At 40.8% G+C, this 24,780-nt stretch overlaps 12 protein-coding genes across 12 annotated transcripts; 4 read left to right on the top strand and 8 right to left on the bottom strand.

The window, feature by feature from the left end:
• Window positions 1-1,030: 1,030 nt before the first annotated feature.
• Prdm13 (PR/SET domain 13) lies at window positions 1,031-2,582 on the bottom strand. The gene is made up of 2 exons (XM_017247020.3): window positions 2,055-2,582; window positions 1,031-1,986 (listed from the first exon to the last, which is right to left on the bottom strand). The coding sequence occupies exons 1-2, from the start codon at window positions 2,572-2,574 to the stop codon at window positions 1,118-1,120; spliced, it is 1,389 nt and encodes a 462-aa protein (XP_017102509.2). The 5' UTR covers window positions 2,575-2,582; the 3' UTR covers window positions 1,031-1,117.
• A 1,538-nt stretch (window positions 2,583-4,120) lies between these two features.
• Cpr65Az (Cuticular protein 65Az) lies at window positions 4,121-5,505 on the bottom strand. Its single transcript, XM_017247005.3, has 2 exons — window positions 4,500-5,505; window positions 4,121-4,450 (listed from the first exon to the last, which is right to left on the bottom strand). The coding sequence occupies exons 1-2, from the start codon at window positions 4,929-4,931 to the stop codon at window positions 4,121-4,123; spliced, it is 762 nt and encodes a 253-aa protein (XP_017102494.2). The 5' UTR covers window positions 4,932-5,505.
• A 1,672-nt stretch (window positions 5,506-7,177) lies between these two features.
• On the top strand, window positions 7,178-7,812 carry Cpr65Ay (Cuticular protein 65Ay). The gene is made up of 3 exons (XM_017247030.2): window positions 7,178-7,322; window positions 7,387-7,478; window positions 7,535-7,812. Exons 1-3 carry the CDS (start codon window positions 7,320-7,322, stop codon window positions 7,761-7,763), a joined length of 324 nt encoding a protein of 107 aa, XP_017102519.1. The 5' UTR covers window positions 7,178-7,319; the 3' UTR covers window positions 7,764-7,812.
• Window positions 7,813-8,653: 841 nt separating this feature from the next.
• LOC108129098 (uncharacterized) lies at window positions 8,654-9,487 on the top strand. Its single transcript, XM_017247023.3, has 2 exons — window positions 8,654-8,990; window positions 9,171-9,487. Exons 1-2 carry the CDS (start codon window positions 8,752-8,754, stop codon window positions 9,346-9,348), a joined length of 417 nt encoding a protein of 138 aa, XP_017102512.1. The 5' UTR covers window positions 8,654-8,751; the 3' UTR covers window positions 9,349-9,487.
• A 4,290-nt stretch (window positions 9,488-13,777) lies between these two features.
• Acp65Aa (Adult cuticle protein 65Aa) lies at window positions 13,778-14,402 on the top strand. The gene is made up of 2 exons (XM_017247021.2): window positions 13,778-13,840; window positions 13,905-14,402. The coding sequence occupies exons 1-2, from the start codon at window positions 13,829-13,831 to the stop codon at window positions 14,205-14,207; spliced, it is 315 nt and encodes a 104-aa protein (XP_017102510.1). The 5' UTR covers window positions 13,778-13,828; the 3' UTR covers window positions 14,208-14,402.
• A 98-nt stretch (window positions 14,403-14,500) lies between these two features.
• Lcp65Aa lies at window positions 14,501-15,024 on the bottom strand. The gene is made up of 2 exons (XM_017247029.3): window positions 14,906-15,024; window positions 14,501-14,850 (listed from the first exon to the last, which is right to left on the bottom strand). The coding sequence occupies exon 2, from the start codon at window positions 14,810-14,812 to the stop codon at window positions 14,501-14,503; it is 312 nt and encodes a 103-aa protein (XP_017102518.2). The 5' UTR covers window positions 14,813-14,850; window positions 14,906-15,024.
• Window positions 15,025-15,300: 276 nt separating this feature from the next.
• On the top strand, window positions 15,301-15,720 carry LOC108129124 (larval cuticle protein 65Ag1-like). Its single transcript, XM_017247064.3, has one exon. It carries the CDS (start codon window positions 15,336-15,338, stop codon window positions 15,651-15,653), a length of 318 nt encoding a protein of 105 aa, XP_017102553.2. The 5' UTR covers window positions 15,301-15,335; the 3' UTR covers window positions 15,654-15,720.
• Window positions 15,721-16,575: 855 nt separating this feature from the next.
• On the bottom strand, window positions 16,576-16,952 carry LOC108129116 (larval cuticle protein 65Ag1-like). The gene has a single exon (XM_017247057.3). The coding sequence runs from the start codon at window positions 16,900-16,902 to the stop codon at window positions 16,591-16,593; it is 312 nt and encodes a 103-aa protein (XP_017102546.2). The 5' UTR covers window positions 16,903-16,952; the 3' UTR covers window positions 16,576-16,590.
• A 2,066-nt stretch (window positions 16,953-19,018) lies between these two features.
• On the bottom strand, window positions 19,019-19,445 carry LOC108129125 (larval cuticle protein 65Ab1-like). Its single transcript, XM_017247065.3, has one exon. It carries the CDS (start codon window positions 19,385-19,387, stop codon window positions 19,070-19,072), a length of 318 nt encoding a protein of 105 aa, XP_017102554.2. The 5' UTR covers window positions 19,388-19,445; the 3' UTR covers window positions 19,019-19,069.
• Window positions 19,446-21,267: 1,822 nt separating this feature from the next.
• On the bottom strand, window positions 21,268-21,670 carry LOC108129127 (larval cuticle protein 65Ab1). The gene has a single exon (XM_017247066.3). It carries the CDS (start codon window positions 21,624-21,626, stop codon window positions 21,309-21,311), a length of 318 nt encoding a protein of 105 aa, XP_017102555.2. The 5' UTR covers window positions 21,627-21,670; the 3' UTR covers window positions 21,268-21,308.
• A 740-nt stretch (window positions 21,671-22,410) lies between these two features.
• Window positions 22,411-23,002, bottom strand: LOC108129119 (larval cuticle protein 65Ag1). The gene is made up of 2 exons (XM_017247059.3): window positions 22,785-23,002; window positions 22,411-22,694 (listed from the first exon to the last, which is right to left on the bottom strand). The coding sequence occupies exons 1-2, from the start codon at window positions 22,910-22,912 to the stop codon at window positions 22,493-22,495; spliced, it is 330 nt and encodes a 109-aa protein (XP_017102548.2). The 5' UTR covers window positions 22,913-23,002; the 3' UTR covers window positions 22,411-22,492.
• Window positions 23,003-23,914: 912 nt separating this feature from the next.
• On the bottom strand, window positions 23,915-24,556 carry Lcp65Ad. The gene is made up of 2 exons (XM_017247058.3): window positions 24,309-24,556; window positions 23,915-24,210 (listed from the first exon to the last, which is right to left on the bottom strand). Exons 1-2 carry the CDS (start codon window positions 24,437-24,439, stop codon window positions 24,015-24,017), a joined length of 327 nt encoding a protein of 108 aa, XP_017102547.2. The 5' UTR covers window positions 24,440-24,556; the 3' UTR covers window positions 23,915-24,014.
• Between the last annotated feature and the right edge of the window lie 224 nt (window positions 24,557-24,780).

Raw genomic sequence — 24,780 nt, forward strand, 5'->3', positions numbered from 1 at the left:
AACCCTTATTAAGAAGATATTTCCAAAATTTTTTGTTTGTACTCAATAACTTTTCAATTATAACACAAATGTTGCAACTTTACAATTTAGCAAGGTCCACTCTATGGCACACACGAATACACTTACACATACTCGCCGCTTTGCTTGCCACATTGTTTTTCAGTTCAAAAAACCAAAGGATACTTTGAATACTTTACTAACCCTAAGGGACACTCTGGAACGCGACTTCTTGAGTAAGTGCCTTAACAGAGAAAGAGAAGACAAGATGGAGAGGTTTGGAGAATTACGGGAGAGGAAATTATTAAAAAATTAATCAATTGTTTTCGGTGCATTTGTTTAGGGAGAATAAGATTGAAAGATATGACCTTTGTTCAAACTTTAACTAAGTGTTAGCCCCGAGCAAACCAACTAAACGTAGTTCCAGAAATCAAACAGACAAAATAGTTAACTTTATGCTCCGATCTATATACTACTCTAAGTACATATATACGTATTTAATGAATACCTTTACCGTCGCATTTCTACACTGGCATATAAGTACTTGTACGATTTAGCTATGAATTAGACCTTGTAATTGTGAGTGTTTTTGGCCCGTCTACGTTTTGCTCAACGCACACACACACACAAAACTAAAAATAAAAAAAATATTTAAAAAAAAACAACACACAAAAGTTAACCCCGCTTTACCCCGTTAAAGACAATTTGTGATTGTTTTGCATGTACCCTACATTTAAGCGAGTATACACGAATATGGATAAGGCCGCCCAGCGCGGAAACGGAGGCGAAGGCGAAAGCGAAATTGTACGAGTAATAGCATTAATTGTCTAACAATAAGATTTGTGCATTATACGATAGAAATTCACTTTGAATTCGTATTGAAATTTATCAATAAAGCGATACTATTTGATTCTTAATCAAACGCATTTCCAATTTTTGCATTTATATTATTGTTTTATTTTTTTTTTAATTTAAAAAAGATATTTTATCTATTTGTATACAAAACTATGTTTCTTCTTCTGTGCTTAATATTTGTTTGTAAATATTTTTTGCAGTTTATTTTTCTATCACAGCTGTGCCCCAATAAGTGCGCTACATAAACTTTAATCCTGCTCAGCTCTCAGCTCGACTTGGATGTGGATGCGGTGGGTCTCGATCCGGTTATTGTGTCGATGGCCTGGGTGGTGGTGCTGGTGGTGCTTGGATGTGCGTGACGCGATCCACCGTGTCGACTTTCCATGTGCCGGAGCAGATCTCGTCGGCGTGGCAGAGATTTGTGACATATATGGCACTGGTGTCCAGCATCCGACTCTCCCTCGATGTCCACATCGCTCCCGGCACCACCAACCGGGGAGGAGGCCCCACCCCCAGAAGACGAACTTCCGGGTTGGGTCTGCAGATGCAACCGAACGTGCTTGTTGAGATTACTCGGGTCTCCGAAAGGGCGGAGGCAGAATTTGCATTTCAGAGGCTTGAAACCGGTGTGGGTTCGAATGTGGATCTTGAGGCCGTATTTTCGAGAGTAAACCTTTCCACAGTAGATGCACAGATGTCCCTGTTTGGAGGCGCCCATGTTGCTGACTATGGCCTCGATCTGGGCGGCCGCATTCATGGGATGCGAGGCCAATGGTGCAGTAGCCATCGAGATGGAGGGCAGGTAGGAGAGAGTTGATCCAGCTGTGGTGGTGACCGTGCTCAGAGGAAGATTCGAGGTAATGGCTGATATGGGACGAAAGGCGGAGAAGCGTGCGGCCATTGGGGGTGGCGGTGAGTGGGTGGGAGATGCCGAAGAGGTGGAGGAAGTTGCCGGTGTGGGCGACAGTTGGTTTACCGTCGTCTGACTCCTTGCCGCCGCTTTCAGGGCATAGTGTAGTCTCATCCACAGAATATCCATGGCACTGCGCCCACATCCGAGGGCCAAGTGGATCTTCAGCGGATGCGGGGTCTCGAAGGTTAGGTGGCACAGATGACATGTGTATCGGTTGTTTCCTGTAGAATAGTCAAAAAAGACGTTAGTTGATAGTCCACATAAAGATCTGAAGAGCTTCTAAACATACCTTGAATGTTAAGGGGCGTTAGGAAGGGTATGCCCATCAAGAGCACCAGCTCCTCTCCAAACCAGGCCACGATCTCATCATCTCGTGCCACGTCTCGCACCAGCCGCACCCTCACCTGCCCGCCGTGCAGTTCGAAGATGGCATTAAAGCTATACACATCCTCTGAGAGCTTGATCTGCCGCAGGAGGGAGGCCGATACGATCAGTTCTCCGTTGGACATCTGGCAGTGGGTGCGTCCTGAATCGGCGGGCGCAGCCGGGGCGCTAAGTAAGGCGGCTGTGGGCACAGCAATGGAGCAGATGTCCTTGGGGGTGTACTGTGAGGTGTAGACTCCAGGGCGGGGATTGCTTCTAATCTTTTTGGCCGGACTGGCTACTGAACTGGTAGTGGAAGTCGCCAGCGAAGCTTCGGTAGTGGATGTGGTGGCCGTGGTACTGCTGGGCAGCAACTGTTCGATCCGGAAGATCAGGCTAGCCGAGCGCTTCTGCTCCAGACTGTCCAACTGAGCCGTCGTGTGCATCGTGTGAGTTCGAATTTGATTCTGTGTTCCAATTGGAAGAGGACCTTCGTTTTATACCGCGCTTCCGCATCCGGCGCTCCCTTATTTTGTCCGGATTTGCCACGGCCTTGCAGCAAGTGCAAGAATTCCCAGCCCAGGAAGCGGCCGGCACCGGCCGGAATCGGCCTGCCTACAACATAGCTACGCACTTTACTGGCTTAGAACATCTCGGCAGCGAGCATCCATCCAACCCCCGTCCACTAGCCGACATCCCTTTTCGAGGTCCTGGTGCGTCCTGGTGGTTGCTCGGCAAGTGCAACATCATGTCCTCGCAATCACCAGAGCACTAAGCCAAGCTAAGCGGCCTGTAGCAAGTGTGCGTATTCCAAGAGTCCTTTACCTCCCGTTTCCCTCTCCGCTCCCGCTCCCCCTCCCCTGCAATTCATCCTTTTATATTTGGCTTTTGGGCTGCGCACAAGGAAAATGTTTTTAATTGAAATTAAACGATCGTTTGTTGCTGTTTCTGTTGCTGTTGTTGTAATTCCACCGTATACAAATCGCATTCGCTATCCTCAATGTCATCCTGCCACTTCCACCCCCTGCCCCTCATAGGAAGGTACCCCTGCCGACGCTAATGCCTTAATATATTGGCCTGTATCGTTTCACGATTTGCGGTTTGGGGTGGGTCGTGATTTTTGAGCTCGGCGGTTGCTGGCAAGACCAAAAGGGCGGAATGAGGGAAGGCGAAATATTTTATAAACTTCACAATATTTAAAATTAAGATTTAAAATAAAGATTTGTGGGCATTTGTTTTAGAGAGCTTCAAGATGAGAGAGCTTTCGAAATTTGATTTTTATCTTATTGTATTTCTCGAAATAATTTATTAAATATTTAAAATGAATTATTATTATTTAAAATTAAATACATTTTTTTTTGGACATTGCTACTGGAAAACTACAAAATTTTTATATTGTACATGTATGTATATAACCATTTATAGTATTGTTTTTTATCCCAACACATTTTATGTACTAAACATATTTTTTTTCAAAAGTCCATTCAGTTCTTAGTATACCCTCAACTGCAGCTACTCCGCTCCTGTTGGCTAGCAAATATGCTACGAGGCTAATGTTTTCATTATTGCGACAGAATCGCTGCCGCATGCCAACCCTCGCCCGTCCCCCGGTCTTCGTCAAGCGATCAACAGGATAAGGTTGAACGAGCGTTTGGCAAGTTGGGAGAAACATGTGTTGCCAGTCACACAACCGCCGCTCCGGCTCAAGGGTTGGGTCTAACCCGGCGCAGGAGGAAGGGTGAATGCTGGGCACGCAACACCAGGCCTGGAGCAAGGTGTACCAGGGTATGATCAATACCGACTTGGTGGTTGCTTGTATTAGATAAGTAGCCCGCTGAGGGGCTTCAACTCTAGAATGTTAAATAGCTAACGGAGATAAAATTGAAAGGATATATCCAAAAGCATGACATTCATAGAAACGAATCCATTGATGAAATAAACTATTACTCATCCGTTATAAAGCATTTATTTCATTTGTACTTGTCAACCCGTTTACTTTCTCTTGTATGAATAACCACTGCCCCCGCCATTGTCCTGCCCACCCACTTCGTTGTCATCGCATCCATGACATCCACCTCCTGCCGCCAGCTTGTCAAGGGCCTCCTGAATCTCGATGGGTATGGGCGGTGGTGTCGGCAGGTGGTCACCTTGGGGCTGGAATCCGTTCTCGTCCGCAATGTAGGTCAGTGAGATTTCCTCTCCCTCGGGACTGGTGTAGGAGAAGGATCCCTCGGCAGTCTGGGCCTCAGCACCCTCCACCCCGGCATTTTTTAGATAGCCCATCTCCTCGGCTTTTATTCCGTTTCCAGTTTCATATTCATACTAAAATAATGGATCAGTTACTTTGTTTTCGGGGTTTCCTCACACTCACCTTGTAGGATCCATCAGTGTTGACCTGGGACTCTAGCTTAATGATTGGAATGACTTCTCCTCCTCCCTCCGGACCACCCCCTCCATTTCCAGACGACCCAGAATCTCCATTTCCAGGTGGTATGTAACCATTGCTGGGTGGAGGCTTTCCGTTGCCATTTTTGGGTGGTGGACCGTAGCTGGGTTTGGGTGGGGCAGGTGGTGGCTTACCATTACCGTTTTTAGGTGGACCATAGCTGGGCCTGGGTGGAGCAGGTGGTGGCTTACCATTACCGTTTTTCGGAGGTGGGCCGTAGCCACTCTTTGGCGGAGGGGCGGCTGGTGGCTTCGCGGGCAGATAAGTGGCCGGAGGACGAGCACTGGGATAGCCATCCGGTCGAGCCCAAACACAAGAAGTAACACAAACGAGAGCCAGCAAGATGATCGGTTTCATTTTCAGTTCAAAATGTGGCTGCTGGTCCAGACATGGTGGGGCTTATATACGGCAACTTAAGCCACAGACACGGGTAGACGCTTCTGACCACGAACTCTTGACCCTATGAGTCAGTCACGTAGCCTAGCTTCCGATGGTAATGGAAAACGAAGAGTAATCGAAGTTAAAGCCAGAACTGGGCCAATTCAAGTCCACGCAGCCGTCAGATTACTTCAACATCTGACAAAGCGCTAATAAATTGAGTGTGCAATCTCGATACCCAACTTTGATACCTTCACCCCAATCCCTGTTTGAGCCCTAACCGATTCAGCTAATCGCTAAAAACAACAAAACCCGCCCGGCCACAAGCAGAAACTTTTAATTCAAAATAAATTTTCAGCAGGATCGGGCAACACCTGCATGACCAACGCAACCCCATCCAGTCCGAGACAGGCCAACCCCGCCCGATCCTTGGTGGGCTAATGCACTTTGCCTGTTGTCAAGGGGGTGCTAAGTCCTGGATTCAGGACGCAGGACCACCGAAACAACAGCAGGGATGTCGGCTTTAGTCAATCGTCTATTAACTTTTTGCCAGTCTCGGTACTCTGGGCGTAGGACAGAAAAAACCAGGGTGTCCTCGAATATTTTATTAAATGAATTGTTAAATATTTCAAATAAATATAATTATATTTCCATTTTTGTTTTATATTATTACTGTTTGTTCTATTTTTATTTACCCAAATTCCCATAGAATTAATAATTTAAGTTTTATATTTTTTTTTATTTTTTTTAAAGTTTGTTAGCTTTTTATACATACATATTTAATTTTTTATTTCATTTTAAGAAGCTAGACATGTTTTTTAAAACTTAATTCGAGAATTAAAATAAAAGAACTTAGATTTCGTTCTTTTTATTTACGGGTTTTATTTTTATTGTATTTTTATAACTAATTAAATAGTAAATACATTTTTAATGTGTTTATTAATTTTTGTAGCATTTTTACCCACTGTATGGAAGCTGTTGCGGCTGCTGTTGTGTGTGTTTATCATTTGGTAGCTCGGCTTGTGCCTGTCGAGGATGCCGCTAATATCGAACCCTCCCCTAGGTCGAAAAAGGACGATGGCTAATGGCAATGTCGTTTGCAGCTTGTCCTACTTGTAATGTGCTGGCGCGCAGCTGACGTCCTCCCAGGCTACGGGAGTGCCTGGAGTGTGGATTTTGTGAACCTGTTCGTACCGTCAGCTGTGGATTCCGAGCGATATGGAATATTTCGCGGACCTTAGCCACCAAGCAACCACCCGGGCGGACCAGAAAGATCCGGCTGCTGCACCGGCTGCATAAACCAACAATTGTCGGTCCCCGGTCTTTGGTCCTTGATTCCCGGTTTTCGGGTTTCGGTTAGCCACGCACCGATGGCACATATTCCACGCCCGCATTCGCCGATGTGCGTCTCGAAAGCGAATTCTGACAGAGCGTGGCGATCTGATTGCGATTTTTTCGCCGTTTTGCGAGGGTTGGCCGATTAAGTTCTCGGGCTCGCTTAAATAAATATTTTTAGATGAGGTCCGTTGATAAATTGGCCGCTGGCCCTCGCTGACAGCTTGAATATAAAATATTACGCGGGAATATGCCCAACTGTCGGCGGTATTAAATGTTTTCCGGCAGAAATATTAAAATAACACGACACAGAGCATAAAAAAAAGAGCATTAGTTATTGACTAAAAAAATAAACTTTCGGCCATTTACACAACTAAATCTATAGGTGGTACTAAGATGTTTGTATCGGAAATATATAAATAATCAAAGCTAATAAGTAGAAAGCATTCGATTAGCCAATGTGAAGGTTAGGTGCATATTCAATTTCATTTAAAATGTGTTAGCTTAAGCAACACCTATAAATAAACATTACATACATTTTTTTTATTTTAAACAGGTCACTGAAATATATAGCATTGTTTGATTTAGGAATTGGTTATTTGAGTTACGAATCAAGATTAATGTGTCTCCTGAAGATGTTTGATTTTTATGTTTTAGGGAACAGATTTTAAAGTTTTTCCAATAACTATTAATTTTAGGGTATTTCAAAATCGTTTTCATTGCGTTATTATGGCTTAATTATTATTTTAATCGCCTTTCTTTTATGCTTCTTTGCCCACTTAGAACAAAAGTCGAGCCAGAAAACAATGACGTAACCCCATTGTGGCTAAGACTCACTGTTAAATAGCTGGCTGCGCAGATATTTGTTTTCATTATTCCGATCTCTTGGACTTATTTTGGCTGCTTGGCTCATCTCCCAGCCACCTTCAGTTGAAATCAGCCATTGAAACCGTCAACACCTAAGCTCTTTAGTTCTGGGTTCTACTTAAATATTGTTTCAAGATTTGAATCGAAATCAAAAATACAATAGACATGGTAAGTATAGAACAAAAATTACATTTGTGTATCTCCAGAAAATGTATTTATTTCATGAGCACAGTTTGGCAAAATATTCTTATTGGTGGCCGTGATCTCACTAGCGTCGACAGCCACTCTGGAGAAAGGCGAGAGGGAAGAAGCTCTACATTTCGGGTAAGGTTACTGAAGTTCAAATCTAAAAATGTATCTCATAGTTAGTTCTCTCCCAGATTTCAAACGGAAAATGGCCATCAAAGAACAGAGGACATCAAATACACAGTGAGGCCTGAAACAGATACGGACCCCAAGGCAACGACTACTCCAAAACCTGTGGAATACCGAGGGGGCTACAGTTTTATCTCCGCGGATGGCTATGAGTATCAGGTCCTCTACAAGGCCAACAAAAACGGATTCCAGCCCTATGTGACGGCCCACAAAATCAAACCGGATAAGAGCTAAAAAAATCCACATTTATGTATTTTCTTTGTTTTGTGATAGATGATTAAAAATCCGCATAATTTATCAGTGTATTAAGCGTGGCTCGAAAGCTCCATTTTGTTTTGTGGTGATTGTCTTCGCTGGAAAAAGCTTAGATAAACTCGGATCGGCTCGTTAATCGTTAATCATTTCGAGATACGCCGATTTCAACATCAACTGCATAAAAATGAGTTACTGTTTCACTAGGTCTGAGAAAGGGTATTTTAACTTTAAGGTGTGTTTTAAAATTTATAAGTGAGTGAAAATACGGTACCTTTTTTGTCTCTATGGGCGTGATACTTTTATTGAATTTCAAAAAGGAATGTTTATAAAATTTCTATAAGGTTTCATACTTTTGGAATGGATTTTATTTCTGCATTGGACTGCAGTAGTTTGGAAACATACGCATTTAAGCTGTAGAAGGCGCTTTTGAACTCAATTTCAATTTATTCTCTAGAAACTAATGCAGCTTAGTTACTGTAAATAAAGTTTAGTTTTTTTGATAAAAAATTTAAATTATTACCGTGACTGATTAAATGAAAAAAGTTTGAATTCAATTACAAATGAAATTGCAAACGATGTATTTTTCTATTAGAGGGCATACGTTAGTCGCTGCTTAACCTCGCCAGCTTTCTTTCTATGGGTTTGGTCGATTAGTTTTCCAATTTGATGGCATTTAAAATGTAATGCACATATTTGAGAGTCGCATGCTGCTCGATCCATGGAAATCTTTTGCTTTCGTTATGCAAATCAAACTCCACGCCAGCGGATTGGGCAACCCGGCTGTTCATCTGAAGCTTACTCAGCAGTTTGTGGTGCCCGTTTTGTTTTGGACCAACAACTCATTATGGGCCCACAGGTGTCTTATGCCAGTGGCCTCGAAGAAGACGCTTCATTAAGTTCCCAGCCGCCTTGGTTGCCAGTTGTGTTTTCATTCCAAGCCGCGTACTCCCACTAACGATCGTCCATAATGAGTCCGACTCCAATGGGAAGTGTCGCCCTCAGCCGAAGCAAAAAAGGGACAGGCAGGGGCCTGAATCTTAACAGCAAAATGGTCCACTGTCTGATCCTCCTGGCGGCCTTTGTCCTGTTCGGCGCCAACTTGAACTACGCCTCCTTTCCACCTGGCACGGTCATCGACATCAAGCTGGGCGAAGTGGATCTGGAGCAGTTCAGCTATGTGCCTACTCGGGATGGATACGAATTCAAGTAAGTCAAGTAATTATTAAGACTCTTTAAATGTGAGAAAGTTACACAGTAAGATACATTTAGCAACGTTAGATGTTTTTATTTTTTTGTGAACAAGAAATAATACTTTTCAATGGTGATATTTTGATAAAATCTATAAGTTGAATAGTAATAAAATTACTAATTGCTTTTTACCCCCAGCTATACACTGCCTGATGGAACCTTCCGGGACGAAATTGGCAAAGTTCTAAGCGGAACCTCTGCAGCTGCCGATCTAGAGAATGCCAACAACCTCGCCAAGAACCACCGTCCCTCCCGCGAACAGGGCCTGAAGGTGCGCAAGCTGTCCGGCAAGTCCCTCTCCTCTCTGGCCGGTTAGCCAGTACCTTTGAAAGAAGAGGCTTTCCTATTAACCATACATCACGAATTTATTACAACAGTGTGCCAACTGTTTTAGGCTAGTGTTTAAGTTCAGCTGTTAAATTTGCAAGCAATAAAAACAATCGAATCAAACTAAATCGCCCAGCTTGAAAACTTGTTTGTTGTGCAAGGGATGACAATATGCGAACAACTTGCATAAAGTCGTGGTGATTAAGAAAATGATGGGCAAATGTGTCGAGCCATAGCAAGATGTTATAACTCCACTGGGGAGTGGAAGACGAAATATCAATGGATAAAACAGATTTATTTATTCTGTCCAAGTCGTAAAGATGGATTCGATCAAAAACTTTGGTTAGGTAACCCAATAAAATTTCAATCAAAGCGAATTTTTTTAAACTTTTTTGGCAACAGATTTATTGCCAATTTACAAAAGTTTATTTAAATTATTGAAAGCTTTAAATATTTACAGTGTAGTTTATTGAAATAGTTTGTTTGTCAGTATATTTCCGACATAAATGGAATCTAGGATCAACTTTAGGATCTACTTTGCAAATAAGTGTACAGACAACCTTTTAAAATAATAAAGGGGAGAAAAAAATTTTGAGAGTTTTTAAATAATCCATTTAAAATAATCGTTTGATATTTCTACTCCCAATTTAATTTTAATTTGTTTATTTATATTTTAGAACAAAATAGGTTTAAAAATAAAAATTAATTTTTCATAGAAAGTTCCCAAGACAGAGGGAAAGAAAAAAAGTAGTTTCCTAGTTTAGCGACTCGACTAAACTCGAAGAATAGATAACATGATGTGGTCTTCTGAAAAATGAAACAAAGGTGAAGCAAAAAATCCAAAAAGAAATTTTGTTTTGCCATGAAGTAGAGGCCATAAACAAACAAAAATCGCTTTTAATTTTTTGACATTGTACATTTTCAATTTTAAATTGAATTTTCCGAAATTTTGAGAACTTTGGTTTGTAGGAACTTAAGATATAGTGTCAACCGTGACATAAAAAATAGTTTCAAGAAAACTACGTTCAAATTTTTAGTTGTCCGTTTAATCGGTCTACTTAAACAAAACTTAAACGGATAGAGTACGGTTAGAAACGACTAGAAGACCTATAGAAGTTTATTTTTAGCGAAATTAATAAAAACCCCTTCTTGGGACGGCAGTGACCTTTTTGGATACAGAAAAAAACACATTTTATCCAGTTGCCTAAAAGTATGTGAAGATGCCAAAGTAAGAAAAATAAAAATCAACTCAAGTTTCTTGCTTAAGTCATTTGATTTGTATGCCGGCACAACAAACTTGTTTTGTCCAAGAAAATGTCAAGCTAATAATACGATCAATGAGAGTTCTGGTACTTTCCCAGAGATCCCCCTTATTTTATATTCTTAAAAATAAAATAGCTTGTTATTTTATTTTTAAATAAAAAAGTTGGCAAGGTATTTCGTTAAAATCATTCGGGTTATTTTTACAAACCACCAATAAACAGAGACACACTTAATAGCCAGTCAGGGTAATCAATCGTTCCGTCATCATTTTTTCAAAACGCGTTGCATTCAGGCCATTAAAAAACTGACAAAAACATCGCCAAAGATTGCTATAAAATTAAATTATACGCACGATTCTTAATGTCAAGTGTCAGTAGAAGCAGAAGTATTTCTGAAAGCGTTTTGTTTTAGTTTGTTTTTTTGCGGCGTCTGAATGCAAATATTACGAAACCTGCGGTCAACGCGTTAAAAAAGAAATGAAAAAACAACAGCAATGTGACATTTACATATTTAAAGATGCGGCTGCGAAGGGAGGGTGGTGGGTATAAGCTATTAAAACACTGCCATTAACGTTCAAGTGCTAATTTTGCAGACCCAATGGAGGAGACGAGGTGGGCAAAAAAAACCGAAAACCTTACCGAACCCGAGCACGAGTCCCAGAAACCGATTCGGAGCCGGTCTGGCCAAGATTGGTGTGGTGCGTGCGAGTTGGCAACGAACAAAAGCCGGCCGAATCGACAGCGGTCAGACGGGAAAAACGCCGGACAAGCTGCCGGACAGATGGACGAGCCACCAAACAACAGCAGCAGCATCTGGCGGTGACCTTGAAGACGTAAATGTGAAGACGCATCTACATAAATGTCTATTGTACATCTGCTACGGCTACGGCGCTGTCTGTCTGTCTGGCATCAGGTATCTGGTAGCTTGTAGATTTGTATTTTTGTATTGAAAGCGACAGCACTGTCCGAACTAGAAGCCATCAAAGTCGAAAAACCTGTCGATTGGCGCTTGATTAGAACAGTTATGTAAATGACTATATTGGCTTGGCTCGATAAGGAAGAGGAACACCAGCCTCATGGATCCCCTTCTGATAAATGTGTGAATGACAACGCCCCCGCTGCAAGAGATAAATGAAAATTCCGATTAGCACCCAGGACGATCGATCAAAGCCAGATTATTTATGCAAATCCAGCATGATAAATGCAGCTGGCTGCAGATGCCCTCGAAAAGCCACGGAAAAGACCCAAAACAACAATACTTGTAGATATTATGCAGTCACGAGTTGAATGGAATCAGATCTCAGATCCATTTTCAAGGGCTCCAAGTGCCCTCAGCTCAAGTTCAATTTGTAGGCGGCCTAATTAATTAAGTCTTTAATTTATTGAATCGTTATGGGAGTAAATTATTTGCTCAAGATAAATTTATTTTAAAGCCGATTATAAGAAATGATTTTTTTCCAGAAATTTCTTGAACCTTATTAAGTTGAAATATTTAGTTTTTTAACATGGACGGACTGTTACAAATATCAGGATGGGAACAATATAACTTTTTGTTACAACTTTCTTTGTTTAATTAGGAACATCGTTTTATGTTTTGGATATTTTAAAGGATTTAAAGCCATTAAAGCTTTAGAAATAAACTAAGCCAAGTTAAAGGCTTACAAGACCGATTGTAAATTTTAAAAAAAATTTCAAATTTGTAGCTGGCAATGTATTTTTGGCCATAGAATCTTTTGAGGAAATACCACAACCAATGTGTCAAGAATGCCCTCAAGATAGAAGTGACTTAAAGATGATGGCACAATTCAAGTTGCCGTGGGTCAATCTAATGGATGGATAAAGGTGGAGTCGCGGCCTGTGGTACAGAGGCCGACAGATGACCAAAGCCAAAACCCGACTGACCGGATTGTCGGATCAACGCCTTCGACTAAGACTGAGACTGAGACATCTTCTTCGGCTTGTAGCGGTCATCGAAGGTGGAATAAATTGGCAAACAGCCACAGAAACGAAGACTCAGTCTGGGTCTGAGAAAAACAACAAAAGCCTGAGATTTAAATTGCATGCGAGCCGCCGCAGTTGTAGGTTATTCGATGTGTTTTTTATTTCCAGCTGCTCACTGTTCACTGCTTTTGGTTTTGGTCTTGGTTTTGGCTTTGGTTTTGGTTTGGTTTGCTTGTTACCGGGCAGGCACATCAACATCAATCGGGTGCTGTAAAGGCCGTTGCATATGCCAAAAGTCAACCATCTTCGTCTCCAATACACTCGGATCTGTGCACTTTGGCCATCACACATGGCTCCGGCTAAGCCTCGTGTCTGCGGCTTGAACTTGCTGCCCTGCAAATTGCCGTTGACAGCACTTGAACTTACAGTTCGGTGGCATATTGCTGGTTGCCGCGGGCCGAGGTTTATTCCCATTTTGATTTCAATCTTTCGACGCCGATCTGGTTCTGGTTTGCCATAGTTCTCGGTTGGGTATTCCCCGGTTGCAACAAGAAATCCATTCAGCAGCAACCTTTTCCCCAATACATCATCTTGAACTTTTTCGCGATTTCTGAGCCTGCAAGGCGGCACTTGGAGAAACAAATTGCCAAAGTAGTACAAATTTGACCTACTTAGTAGAAAATTAAACTATAAAGTCATAATCCTACTCTTTAAAAAGGGGTACCCTCTGAAGATTTGATATTTATTTACTTGTGCTTCATAAAAAAATAGTATCCTTTTTTGCCAATAATTAATGCAAGTACTTTATTAAATCTAAGATTTTTATAACCACTAAGAGCGTTTTATTAAATATTTATTAGGCCCAAAAACCAATGGCTTGTTGACATAGAACTAAGTTTACAAATTCTTCGAGTGTGGGAGCATTAATACCTTTTGGATGAGCACGCCGATGCGCAAAGGCGCTTTAAATGTTACTTGTCGCAGCGACTTTGGCAACTTTGGTGCATCTCTGGCCAATTGCAAAAAAACGTGGCAAAAAAAATGGAAATAGAGAAAAACATTTAGCCGGTGGTGCTGCTGCAGCTTCTGCTGCTTGACTCCGGCTTCTTCTTCTACAATTGTGCAAATTTATGACGTTTGCAAATGCGGCGGCGGCGGCGGCGAGTGCAGTATAAAATGCAGTGGTCTCCGATGCAGTTCCACCATTAGACAACCGCCAGTTTCATTAGCCGCACAGGGAACCCAGCAATCCGAGAACCATACAAAATGATGAAATTGGTAAAGTGCAAGCCCTTGGATAAGCCAGGATAACTACAAAGGATACCTTCTCTTCGCTTTCCAGATGCTAGTCGTTGGCTCGCTGGCAGTGCTCCTGGCGCTGGCCACTGCCCGTCCGCAGAACGAAGTGGAGGTCCAGGAGTACGAGTCCAATGTTGACCTCGATGGATACAAGTTCAGCTACAAGCTAAGCGACGGCACCACCCGCACAGAGGAGGGCGTGATCAAGAATGCCGGCCAGGAGAATGAGTCCATATCCATCCGGGGATCCGTCAGTTGGGTGGCTCCCGACGGCCAGACCTACACCATCAATTTCGTGGCTGACGAGAACGGCTTCCAACCGGAGGGTGCCCATCTGCCCAAGTAGGCTGTGCCCGACTTGGGGATGATCCTGTAAATACGCCCAACCACCAAACCATCCCGGCCATATAGAGTGAGGTGCTAAAGTGCTGTCTCGAGTTCTCAAGTCGGTCAGTCAGTTAGTAAGTCGATCAGTCAGTCAAGTCAGTGTCGTGCATTGTTTTCTTTATTCCTTTGTTACTCGCATTAAAGCCGAACTTTCGATTCTCAAAAAAATTGGGTTTTTATTTATAAATTTTATTTCAACGTTTGAAAACCGCTCCGATCTATTTAAACCATGCGGCTTAAAGTAATACCCATTTAAAGGTGTGGAAGGTGCTCGCCCTGGGGCTGGTATCCATTCTCATCCGCCGTGTATGTTATAGAGTAGGTCTTGCCATCATCCCCCTGGTAGCTAAAGGATCCGGCCACCTGCAGAACTTCCTCCTCGGGACCCAGGTTCTTCAGCTTGCCGTGCTGTTCCTGCTTGGTGCCGTCACTGGTGTCGAAGTTATAGTTGAAGCCGTCAGCGGAGACCTCGGATGCCAGGTTAACAATCTCGGCTTCGGGAGCAGTTGGAGCGGCCAGGCACATGCCGATCGATAGCAGGCCAAAAACTACGATGCACTTCATCTTTAGAACGATTCTTGGACTTCGTCACTGCCTTGAAACTGAAATGGAAAAGCCTTTTATACGATTGCAACAGGGTTTTAGGTCAGCTAATACAATTAACACTTGAAAGCCTGTCTTTAGTGTTAATTAAATCTTTCTTGGATTCAACAGTACGGAGCTAAAAAAAAATAATGTAGCAGAAGAAAAATCTTTAAAATACAATTAGAGTGCATCGTAATTCTCAGGAAATTAAAAAAAAAATGAAACACTTTTCCTGGGTAACTTTAGAAGAGTACCATATTCAAAGCCGTTTAAACATTGTTATCCATCTCGTGAATTTTCATATATGTAAATATTTATTAGCTGAAATTAGTGTTCGATTCAGGTTTTATCTTCGCTTTGCCGCTTATTAAACTAGTTTTAGCTTCTGTGACGCGCTTTGTCCAAAAATCTATCTGGTTCATTTCGGACTATAAATAGTCCAAAGACCGGCCTAGATGGTATAGTAATCATTGACAGCTTCAACGATCTACACGCCTTCAACATGAAATTCGCCATCGTCCTGTTCGCCCTCTTTGCCGTGGCCGTTGCCGCTCCTGTTGCTCCAGAAGCTGAAATCGTCGAGTTGAAGTCTGATGTCGGACCCGAGAGCTACAGTTACGGATTGAAGACTTCCGATGGTACCTCAAAACAGGAGGAGGGTCAGCTGAAGAACGCCGGCACCGAGCAGGAGGGCATCGCCGTCAAGGGATCCTTCTCCTTCGTGGCCGATGACGGTCAGACTTACACTGTGAACTACATCGCCGATGAGAACGGATTCCAGCCCCAGGGTGCCCATCTGCCCGTTGCCCCCGAGGCCTAAGTTTTTAGATTATCAATAAATTGTTTATAAAAAAAATATCATATGCTTTTTCGCTTATCAATCGAAAGTCGTGGGACTACCAAAGTACTAGTCGTGCTATTTATTTTTTTGTTGTAGATGTTCTTTAGGAGAACCTTAGGGGATTACAAGGTTATGAAAAAAACACATAGTCGACTTACCCATCCTTTTTAGACAGATACCAAAAAAAAGGAAAATATCTGAAAAAACACTGAATCTTATATCGATAATGAAGGTGATTTTAATCAAGAATATATATAATTGATAAGATCGGAAATATCCCCTTCACTGCGTTGTACACTTTTTACCATAATTTAATTTAAATCTGCAAGTAGTGGCCTACTGTATCGCATCACTACGCGCACCCATATCATGGGCGCTTCTGCGGATAGTCCAATATTATACATATTTAATATATTCACTTATAATATAATTTTACTCATATTTTTAACAATACAATATAATACAAGTCCTTTTTTCTTGTAATTTATCCGACATTTCTAATATCGGTAATACATATATTTAACTATAGAAACTGGAGAACATGAACTTTGGCTTTATTATTATATTTAATAACCTTTCAAATCAAATAGTATTATGCATATGCTTTTAAATACCATAAAACACGAAAATACTCCGATTTAATACTGCAATAAGAAACAGCCATCTGACATCCGATATTTGCAAGATACATCTTGAAATAGAAACCTGAACGGTATATATGGTAAGCTGCTGGTCTTCCAAGCTAGCTTTTCTTTCTGGTATATTTTTGTCTTTCCCCCAGTCGAAGTTGTGTATCTTTTATCATATAAGTTATGTTGCGGTCGAGATTATTGGGTATTAATCACAAACCATTCCATTTTTAAGAGAAAAGAATAAAGAATTTTTTTTATAAACAATTTATTGATAATCTAATAATTTAGGCCTCGGGGGCAACGGGCAGATGGGCACCCTGGGGCTGGAATCCGTTCTCATCGGCGATGTAGTTCACGGTGTAAGTCTGACCGTCATCGCCCACGAAGGTGAAGGATCCCTTGACGGCAATGGCCTCCTGCTCGGTACCGACGTTCTTCAGCTGACCCTGCTCCTGTTTTGAGGTACCATCGGAAGTCTCCAATGCGTATTTGTAGCTCTCGGGTCCGACATCAGACTCGGACCTTAGGACTTGAGTTTCAGTAGGAGCGGCAATGGCCACGGCGAAGAGGGCGAACAGGACGATGGCGAATTTCATGTTGAAGGCGTGTAGATCGTTGAAGCTGTCAATGATTACTATACCATCTAGGCTGTGAAGTCACTTATTTATAGTCGCGTCATTGAGTTTTGAGAGGCCAAATTCACATCTGAAAACTAGTTTAATAATCTGCATAACTAAGAAGAAAATTTAAAAAAGTATGAAAAAAAACCCATTGAATTTTGATTTTTTATCCGATTGAAGGCAGAAAGCAGAGATGGGCGTTTTTGAACAGCTGGTTCAATAATACAATTGAAAATGGAATAAAATCTTATGCCAACGAATCAGACAAAAATCTAGAATTTTTTTCTAGTTAAGTCTAAAATATTATTTTTGCTAGCATTATATATGATTGCAAAATTCAAGGGTTTATAAAATATTTTACAAAATAGTTTGAACATTGTTTATGACGATCTCAAGACAAAATTTTCATAAAGGTTACAGGAATAGAAATACATTTTTTTAATCGCAGTGGTTGAGAAATATGTTTTAACCTATTATCAAATAAATTTTGAAAAAAAACAACAAGAATAGGTTTCCTATCTTCGGACGGATTCAATGTTGATATACCATTGCAGTTAAGATTGGATATGTATCGCAAATATGGGATATAGTTGGCCTATCCGTAAGATAATTTCTTTATAAAACCAATTTCTTTATAATTTCTTATACAAAAATTAAAAAAAAAAAAAAAAAAAAATTATAACCAAGATTACGAAGTTTAAAAAAAACCCAAAGTTGTATTTTGAAAATTAACAGAGTTGGGTCATTCCCGATAGTTATATGGCAGACATAGGATATATTCGGTCAGATTATAGACATAAAGGCATAAATATGGATACCCATATCTATCTGGATAAAAAATTTATTTTGTAATGCTATTTTCTTAAGGATCGGCTTAATTTATCCGATTTTCACAATATTTCCAATTTTAAATGCAAGGGCTTTTAATGATTGTTTTTGCTCTGTTAATTGTTTTTATTAATTTATAGAAGGTTTAGAATGAGACTAGACAGATAATAGACTTAAATTAATAGCTCTTAGAACTAGCGCTTTGTCAATGGTCATTTACAAAAAAAGGCAGAACGTCGAAATACTTTAATCTAAACTAAAGACTAGACTAAATTTTCTTTAATCTCTTTGGCTTAATCTAATTTGAACACCTCTATTGTTGTGTAAGGTTTTAGGTAAATAAGTACTTTTGTCACTCCTAATTATGATGATCCTACACATTGGCGTACTTAGGCTTATTTTAAACCAGATAGACTTTGACAATCAAGTTGGTGCAAAAATAAAGCATCAAAACTGTTTTCAGAAAAAAATTGTTTGATCTTGAGGTAGCAAAAGCTCTACTTCCTCTGGGGGCTCTAATTCCATACCGTCACCTAAAGTTCTGAATTTATCTGGAAATTCAGAGGACTTTTTTTACAATTCTTTTTTTCATGATTCCATAAAAACAACTACTGTTACCTATACTTCCATTGAGAGAAATGCATAATTTTTTAGTCATTCCTAAACTTGTTGATATATTATAGTATAATCATAATCAAGATTTTGAGGGTTTTAGAAATATTTCAAAGCAACATAATAGCAACATAATGCCGTTAAAATCCCTAGATGGCTTCTGGATTGGCTTTGTAACCTATTCTTAAGTATTTCACTTACATGACTCTTGTAAAAAATGTGACTTTTTTAATAACTCACTGCATCCTCATAGGCCATTTAAATTGATATTTTCGGTGTAAATCAGATCTGATATGTATTTCGGATATATACTGTAACTGTTAAATTATTCCAAATTTTTCGGAACCCCAGCCCAACAATTTTTTTTTCGATCAGACCCCCTTCAAAATTTCTGCGTCCGTCCCTGATCACTGTGAACCGTTCAGGTTATTATAGGCAAAGTATATTAGCCACTATTAAGTCCACTGTTTCTAAACAGTCAGATTAACACTCAATATCTGAGTCTTTACAATCCTTTCAGTATCTTATTCCGCCGTATAACTCCAAGCGGGAGATGTGATGCATAAGTAATGCAAAAAATACATTTGCCATCTAAACGTAAAAGTAACCTAAAAAATTATAAAAATAAATTTGCAAGCAAGTTTGAGTTGATTTTAAGCTTGATTCATTTAATTTCGTTCATGTTTTTTTTTTATCTATTAAATTAGGCAACTGGGGCCACGGGCAAATGAGCACCCTGGGGCTGGAATCCGTTCTCATCGGCCACGTAGGTAACGGTGAACTTCTCGCCGGTCTTCTCATCGACCCAGGAGTAGGATCCGTGAACAACGGCGGCCTCGTGCTCGGTTCCGACGTCCTTCAGAACTCCTTGCTGGTCGATCTTAGTGCCATCGCTGGTCTCCAAGACAGAGCTCCACTTGTCGGGTTCGACAACGGAATCTTGCCTCAAGACACCTGCTTCGTTGGGGCGGGCCACAGCCATGGCGAAGAGGGCGACGAAGACGAGGACGAGGAACTTCATGTTGGAGATGGGAGGTGTTGCTTAGATAGTGGATAACTAACTGATGCTCCACTGCAGTTGGCCGGGGACTTTTATACACCAATCGTGATAAGATAAAGTCAAAGGTGACATTTCACTATGCTTGCCAAAATTTGGCAAACGCATATTAATGCTCAGACAATACCCTGGCAGATTTATTTTGGCTTGTTCCGGTCAAACTGGAAACTAAAGCGAACTTGCACTTCGATAAGCAAATCAAAACACCAACAAGCAAACAGAATTTGAATCTGAATCGAAATGACGGACTAAATCAAGTTTGCCAGTGCATCCGCATTAGGAACCGCACACTAACCTCTAATGCCAACCCAAGCCAAAATCGCAGAAAAACCAGTTAGTCGCGTGTGCATTTAAATAATAAACGAATCCTATTGGTTGGAAAAATGGGGGTGCATGTTTTTTAACTGGTTCAGACTTATTGATTAAATTTATTTTAAAAGTTAAAAAATCGTTACGTTTTTTTTTTTAATTTTTTTGTAATAAAGCTGTCTGCGAGTCTATAATTTTTTAGGAAAGAAATTTTCTTAGCTATTTATCCATCATCCTTATCATTTTTTTATGCCCTTGCACAGGGTTTAATATTTTTGTTGTAAAAATAATTTCTTAATAAATGATAAAAGAATAAAAATTATATTTGTATTAACTTTATACGTTATTATAAAACAGTTAGATATTATGCTGAAAGTTGTATACAAAAATTTGTATTCTTAGAAACTCATTACGTAATTTGGAAATATAATTATAAATATATGATTTTAAGATTTATTTACAAAATTAAAATAAATTTGTGTGATAAGATTAACAAGTAAAAGTTTTGTGAATTTCCCTTTAACAAAATGGTAAAAATTATAGGCGTGGTACAACCTGTCGAAGGCATCATCTCAGGCTCCGGAAAGACTTTCTTCCTCCGAAAATATTTTAATGGCATTATGCCATTATGATTGGTTTTGTGGAGTAGTGTTTTAATGTGTATTTAATAATGGAGTTAAAGCCATTTTAACCTACTTTTTATACCCTTGCCGGGGATATTACAATTTTGATAAAAAGTGTGCAGCGCAGGGAAGGAGACATCTCCGACCCTATATAGTACATATATTCTTGATCAGGATCACCTCCTGAGTTGATATGAGCATGTCCGTCTGACGGTTTCTACGCAAACTAGTCTCTCAGTTTTAAAGCTATCGACTTTAAACTTTGCGCAAACCGTTCTTTCCTTTGCACGCAGAATATATGTCGGAACGGACGGGATCGACTGACTATATCCTATAGATGGCATATCTGATTGATCGGAAATGCTATAACTTTGGTGTTTTTAGAGTTAGAGAGTTCGTATTTCGTTGAGTTCTTTTGAATGCTATTTTTGGCAAAATGATAATGATCAGCCGACTATGCATATCCTATAGCTGCCATATAACTGAACACTACAATGGCTATGGAATAGAGGACTAAAGTTTCTCGTTTTTCTATTAGGAATAATGAAAGACAAGCTTGTTAGTAAATGCTGGCATCATAATTGATGAGGTTATGTAGAAAAACTACACCCAGCATTGTCCTACGATAATTTAAGGTTGGTAAGTTTTTAGTAAGAGTATATATACTTTATAGTCGGAAATTGTAATACCAGGTTTGTACCAGGTGAGTACCAGGTTTTCCTTTATTTCAACTAATTTAATTACTGAAACAGAAACAGTTTTTATATTTTATGATAAAAGTATAAAAAAAAAATAATAAAAAAAATATCCAGAAGCCGACGAGTGATCTACATTTTTTAGAGTGATCTAAAAAAAATCAATAATTTCTTTCACAATTAAAAAACTTGTTTGTATATATATTTTTTAAGCTGAATTTATTTGAATTGTTTTCGTCATATTTTTTGTTGATCAAATTAAGCGACAGGGGCCACAGGCAGATGGGCGCCCTGGGGCTGGTATCCGTTCTCATCGGCCACGTAGGTGACAGTGAACTTCTCGCCGGTCTTCTCATCCACCCAGGAGAAGGATCCGTGGACGACGGCGGCCTCGTGCTCGGTACCAACGTTCTTCAGGACTCCCTCGGAGTCGACTTTGGTGCCATCGCTGGTCTCCAGGTTAGAGCTCCATTTTTCGGGTCCGACATCAGAATCTTGCCTAACGATGTTGGCTTCGTTGGGGCGGGCCACGGCCATGGCGAAGAGGGCGACGAAGACGAGGACGAGGAACTTCATGTTGGAGCTGGATAGAAGGCTGGATACTTTCTGATGCCTTCACTGCAGTTGGGCGTCGCTTTTATACGCCAAATGCGCGAATGCAAAAGTCAAAGGTGGCACTCTAAAACGGTAACAAAATTTGGCAAATTTGCAAATTAATACTGCCAATATTTATGTAGATCCGAGTTGCCAATGAGCGCATCGTTATTTCAGCATTGTTTCCGGTCAAACTGGATTGCCGCATTAGGATTGCCTAACTATTGTCAAAAAACTTGCTTGGCTGCGGTTTGTGCATTGGGGGTAGAAGAAATGGGCTAGCTACTGCGTCGGTCGGTGATCTTTATTAAAGTTGGCCAAAAATAAACATGCTTTGCAGAAACGTGCAAAATGGATGGAACACATGTGAAAAACTTAGGCTTTACGGCAATTTTATTTTTGCTACTAAGTAGAGCCTCTTTAATAAAGTTTTGAAATCTATTGTAACAAATCAAAGGATGGTTTTTACATATTTATGTAATACTTGGAGATTTTCGTGTTCTAAAATGCAGACGAACAGAAAATTCAATATTTCGAAAATACTTTTATATTCAATTAAAAATCTTCCAATAACCTTTGTGTGAATTTCTTGTTTGAAATAATATCTACATTTTTTGGACAAGAAAGATTGAAATTGTTGGAATACCCAAAGTAGCTAGCAGAATTATTTTTTTTTTGACCATTGAAAATGTTAAAAGGGAAATATATAAAGTGTCTTGCAGGATCAATGTTTGTAAAGCCTAAGAAACAAATAATTACTCTGTAGTTCGATTTTCTTGCCGCGTTTATTTAATAATCAACTAAAAACCATTATACATAGAACAGCTCTCGGTTTGCGAATCCGCTCCTTAGTTGCCAATGGGCACATTGGGCAGATGAGCACCCTCGGGCTGGAATCCGTTCTCGTCGGCGATGTAGTTGACGGTGTAGGTCTGGCCGTCATCGGCCACGAAGGAGTAGGATCCACGGACGACGATGGCCTCCTGCTCGGTGCCGACGTTCTTCAGCTGGCCCTGCTCCTCGTGCTTCTTGCCATCGCTGGTCTCCAAACTGGTGCAAAACGGATATCGGAGAGGTTGGGGGTTAATCCATATGCCATGTGTGGATGCTGTCCATGTGTGGACAATGCAGGATACTTACGCAAAGTTGTAGCCCTCGGGCTGGACATCCGACTCCAGGCGCAGGATCTGAGCATCCGCATCGGGAGCGGGGGCAGCCAGGACGACGGCGAAGAGGGTGGCGAAGACGACGGCAACAATGCACTTCATGGTGATTTTTGGATTTGGATATTTATTTGGGACTCGATGGGATCTTGCGACCGAACGGCTAGTCAACGTTGTGATTTGTGATGTTTATGGCCGCATCCAGGCGTTTATATAGTCGGATCTGAGGCCGTCGATTGAAGAAAAGTTAGTCGAAAATAAAAATGACTAATTACACGCCGAGCACCAAAGCTAACAAATTGGCTTGAAAAACGCACCAACAACAACTAGCAAATGATGAAAAAAGCAAAAAAAAAACCAAAATCAAAAATACAACAACACAGCCACAACAAGCCACAAATAATAACGTAAAACAAAAACTTCTAAGGCAAACAAATCGACGCCGTTTTTAGGAAATACCTCATCATCGTCATTTGCATTTTTCGTGAATCAATCAATCCAATCGCTTCCAAGTCGAAGACAACAAGCAAAACATATTTTTGATAATCCATGGGTCTTGGCTTGTTTCGAGAGGGCCCGGTTTACTTACCCTCCAGCACCTTACCACGGCACAGTAAATCCGAGAAACAAAATTGGTTGCAAAGCCGGTTAATTCAATACTATTTTTAACGCATGCTATTAAATATAGGTTTTCATAAAAAAGAGGACTAAAAATAATATTCAAATAGGGAAGAGCCTATTCAAAAATCGTACAGTTTTATTTGAATTAAAAATAATTTGTCTTTCTTTAAAGAGGGGTTTACTTCCTAAAACTTGAAAAGCGTACATTTGTTTATTACTTTTTCAACGAGTTTTATTCAAAGACTTTACTTATGTAGAACAATCTTTGATTCAATCAAATCAGGTGTTGCCCTATATATAGCATGCAGTAACCTGTAGAAGGTCTACAGCTTCCTTCCATATACAATTTTTAGTTTTTATATTATTCTTTTTTTTTTTAAAGGAAATTAAGCATAGCTCGAATAACTATCCTTTTTTTTAGTCAAAGAATAAGAAACCAACATTTGTCTTTTACACGATGATTTTATTAAAATGTAATGATGATTTTCAGACGAAACTTAAACATAGTTAACACATTTGCGCTGGACTGGCATCAGATTGGCGGGTGATTCCCAATCGGACTCTGTGGGATAATAGTTGCGTGAGTTTATTGGACAGCCCTAGGCAGGTGGGCGCCCTCCGGCTGGAAGCCGTTCTCATCGGCCAGGTAGTTGATGGTGTAGGTCTGGCCGTCATCCCCCACATAGGTGTAGGATCCGCGAACCACGATGGCCTCGTGGTCGGTGCCCACGTCCTTCAGTTGACCCTCCTCCTGGTGCGATTTACCGTCGCTCGTTTCCACGCTGCAGGGAATACAAAAATCGTGAATAAGAAACCGGTTGTGGAACGACCTTGACACAGTTCCCGAGGAGACTGAGTCGGGGCAAAAGGGGCCTCTTACGCGAACTTGTAGCCCTCGGGCTGGACATCGCTGTCGAAGCGAAGAACCTGGGCATCCGGCTGGGAGGCGGGTGGAGCGGCCAGGACGCAGGTGAGCAGGCAGGTGGCGGCGATAGCAAGAGTGAACTTCATCTTAATGTGTTTGGGTTGTGAATCGGAGGAAACTGGAAGCTGGATTGGCTCAAGTGCTGAGTTCGAGGAGTTTGCGAACAATGCTTGCAATTTGCTCGGCGAGCGGCCAATTTATACTCCTTCTTGGGCCGTGTAATAAAATACAATATAGTGTAAGCTGCAATTATCGGAGCAAAAGAAATCCCAGAAAAAATACTTACTTGTATAGTAACTGGGTGAGTGAGTGAGTGCGAGTCCCATTGCGATCGGGGGAGAAACCAGTTTCTGGTTTTGTTTCCTTTGACCCACACTGGCTGACGCCTTGTTACCTAACCAGTTGCGGGATCTTCGAGAGGTCGCCT

Source organism: Drosophila bipectinata, chromosome 3L, assembly GCF_030179905.1.
Source record: "Drosophila bipectinata strain 14024-0381.07 chromosome 3L, DbipHiC1v2, whole genome shotgun sequence".
Classification (NCBI taxonomy): domain Eukaryota; kingdom Metazoa; phylum Arthropoda; class Insecta; order Diptera; family Drosophilidae; genus Drosophila; species Drosophila bipectinata.

What these genes read in the sequence shown, in the direction of transcription:
- Prdm13 (XM_017247020.3), bottom strand. Translation starts at nt 2,574, where the DNA reads ATGCACACGACGGCTCAGTTGGACAGTCTGGAGCAGAAGCGCTCGGCT. An exon ending in AACGCCCCTTAACATTCAAG is followed by an intron (nt 1,987 to 2,054) that starts GTATGTTTAGAA and finishes ACTATTCTACAG; the next exon opens with GAAACAACCGATACACATGT.
- Cpr65Az (XM_017247005.3), bottom strand. Translation starts at nt 4,931, where the DNA reads ATGAAACCGATCATCTTGCTGGCTCTCGTTTGTGTTACTTCTTGTGTT. An exon ending in ACACTGATGGATCCTACAAG is followed by an intron (nt 4,451 to 4,499) that starts GTGAGTGTGAGG and finishes CCATTATTTTAG; the next exon opens with TATGAATATGAAACTGGAAA.
- Cpr65Ay (XM_017247030.2), top strand. An exon ending in GAAGAAGCTCTACATTTCGG is followed by an intron (nt 7,479 to 7,534) that starts GTAAGGTTACTG and finishes GTTCTCTCCCAG; the next exon opens with ATTTCAAACGGAAAATGGCC.
- LOC108129098 (XM_017247023.3), top strand. Translation starts at nt 8,752, where the DNA reads ATGAGTCCGACTCCAATGGGAAGTGTCGCCCTCAGCCGAAGCAAAAAA. An exon ending in CGGGATGGATACGAATTCAA is followed by an intron (nt 8,991 to 9,170) that starts GTAAGTCAAGTA and finishes TTTTACCCCCAG; the next exon opens with CTATACACTGCCTGATGGAA.
- Lcp65Aa (XM_017247029.3), bottom strand. Translation starts at nt 14,812, where the DNA reads ATGAAGTGCATCGTAGTTTTTGGCCTGCTATCGATCGGCATGTGCCTG.
- LOC108129124 (XM_017247064.3), top strand. Translation starts at nt 15,336, where the DNA reads ATGAAATTCGCCATCGTCCTGTTCGCCCTCTTTGCCGTGGCCGTTGCC.
- LOC108129116 (XM_017247057.3), bottom strand. Translation starts at nt 16,902, where the DNA reads ATGAAATTCGCCATCGTCCTGTTCGCCCTCTTCGCCGTGGCCATTGCC.
- LOC108129125 (XM_017247065.3), bottom strand. Translation starts at nt 19,387, where the DNA reads ATGAAGTTCCTCGTCCTCGTCTTCGTCGCCCTCTTCGCCATGGCTGTG.
- LOC108129127 (XM_017247066.3), bottom strand. Translation starts at nt 21,626, where the DNA reads ATGAAGTTCCTCGTCCTCGTCTTCGTCGCCCTCTTCGCCATGGCCGTG.
- LOC108129119 (XM_017247059.3), bottom strand. Translation starts at nt 22,912, where the DNA reads ATGAAGTGCATTGTTGCCGTCGTCTTCGCCACCCTCTTCGCCGTCGTC. An exon ending in CCCGAGGGCTACAACTTTGC is followed by an intron (nt 22,695 to 22,784) that starts GTAAGTATCCTG and finishes GTTTTGCACCAG; the next exon opens with TTTGGAGACCAGCGATGGCA.
- Lcp65Ad (XM_017247058.3), bottom strand. Translation starts at nt 24,439, where the DNA reads ATGAAGTTCACTCTTGCTATCGCCGCCACCTGCCTGCTCACCTGCGTC. An exon ending in CCCGAGGGCTACAAGTTCGC is followed by an intron (nt 24,211 to 24,308) that starts GTAAGAGGCCCC and finishes TATTCCCTGCAG; the next exon opens with CGTGGAAACGAGCGACGGTA.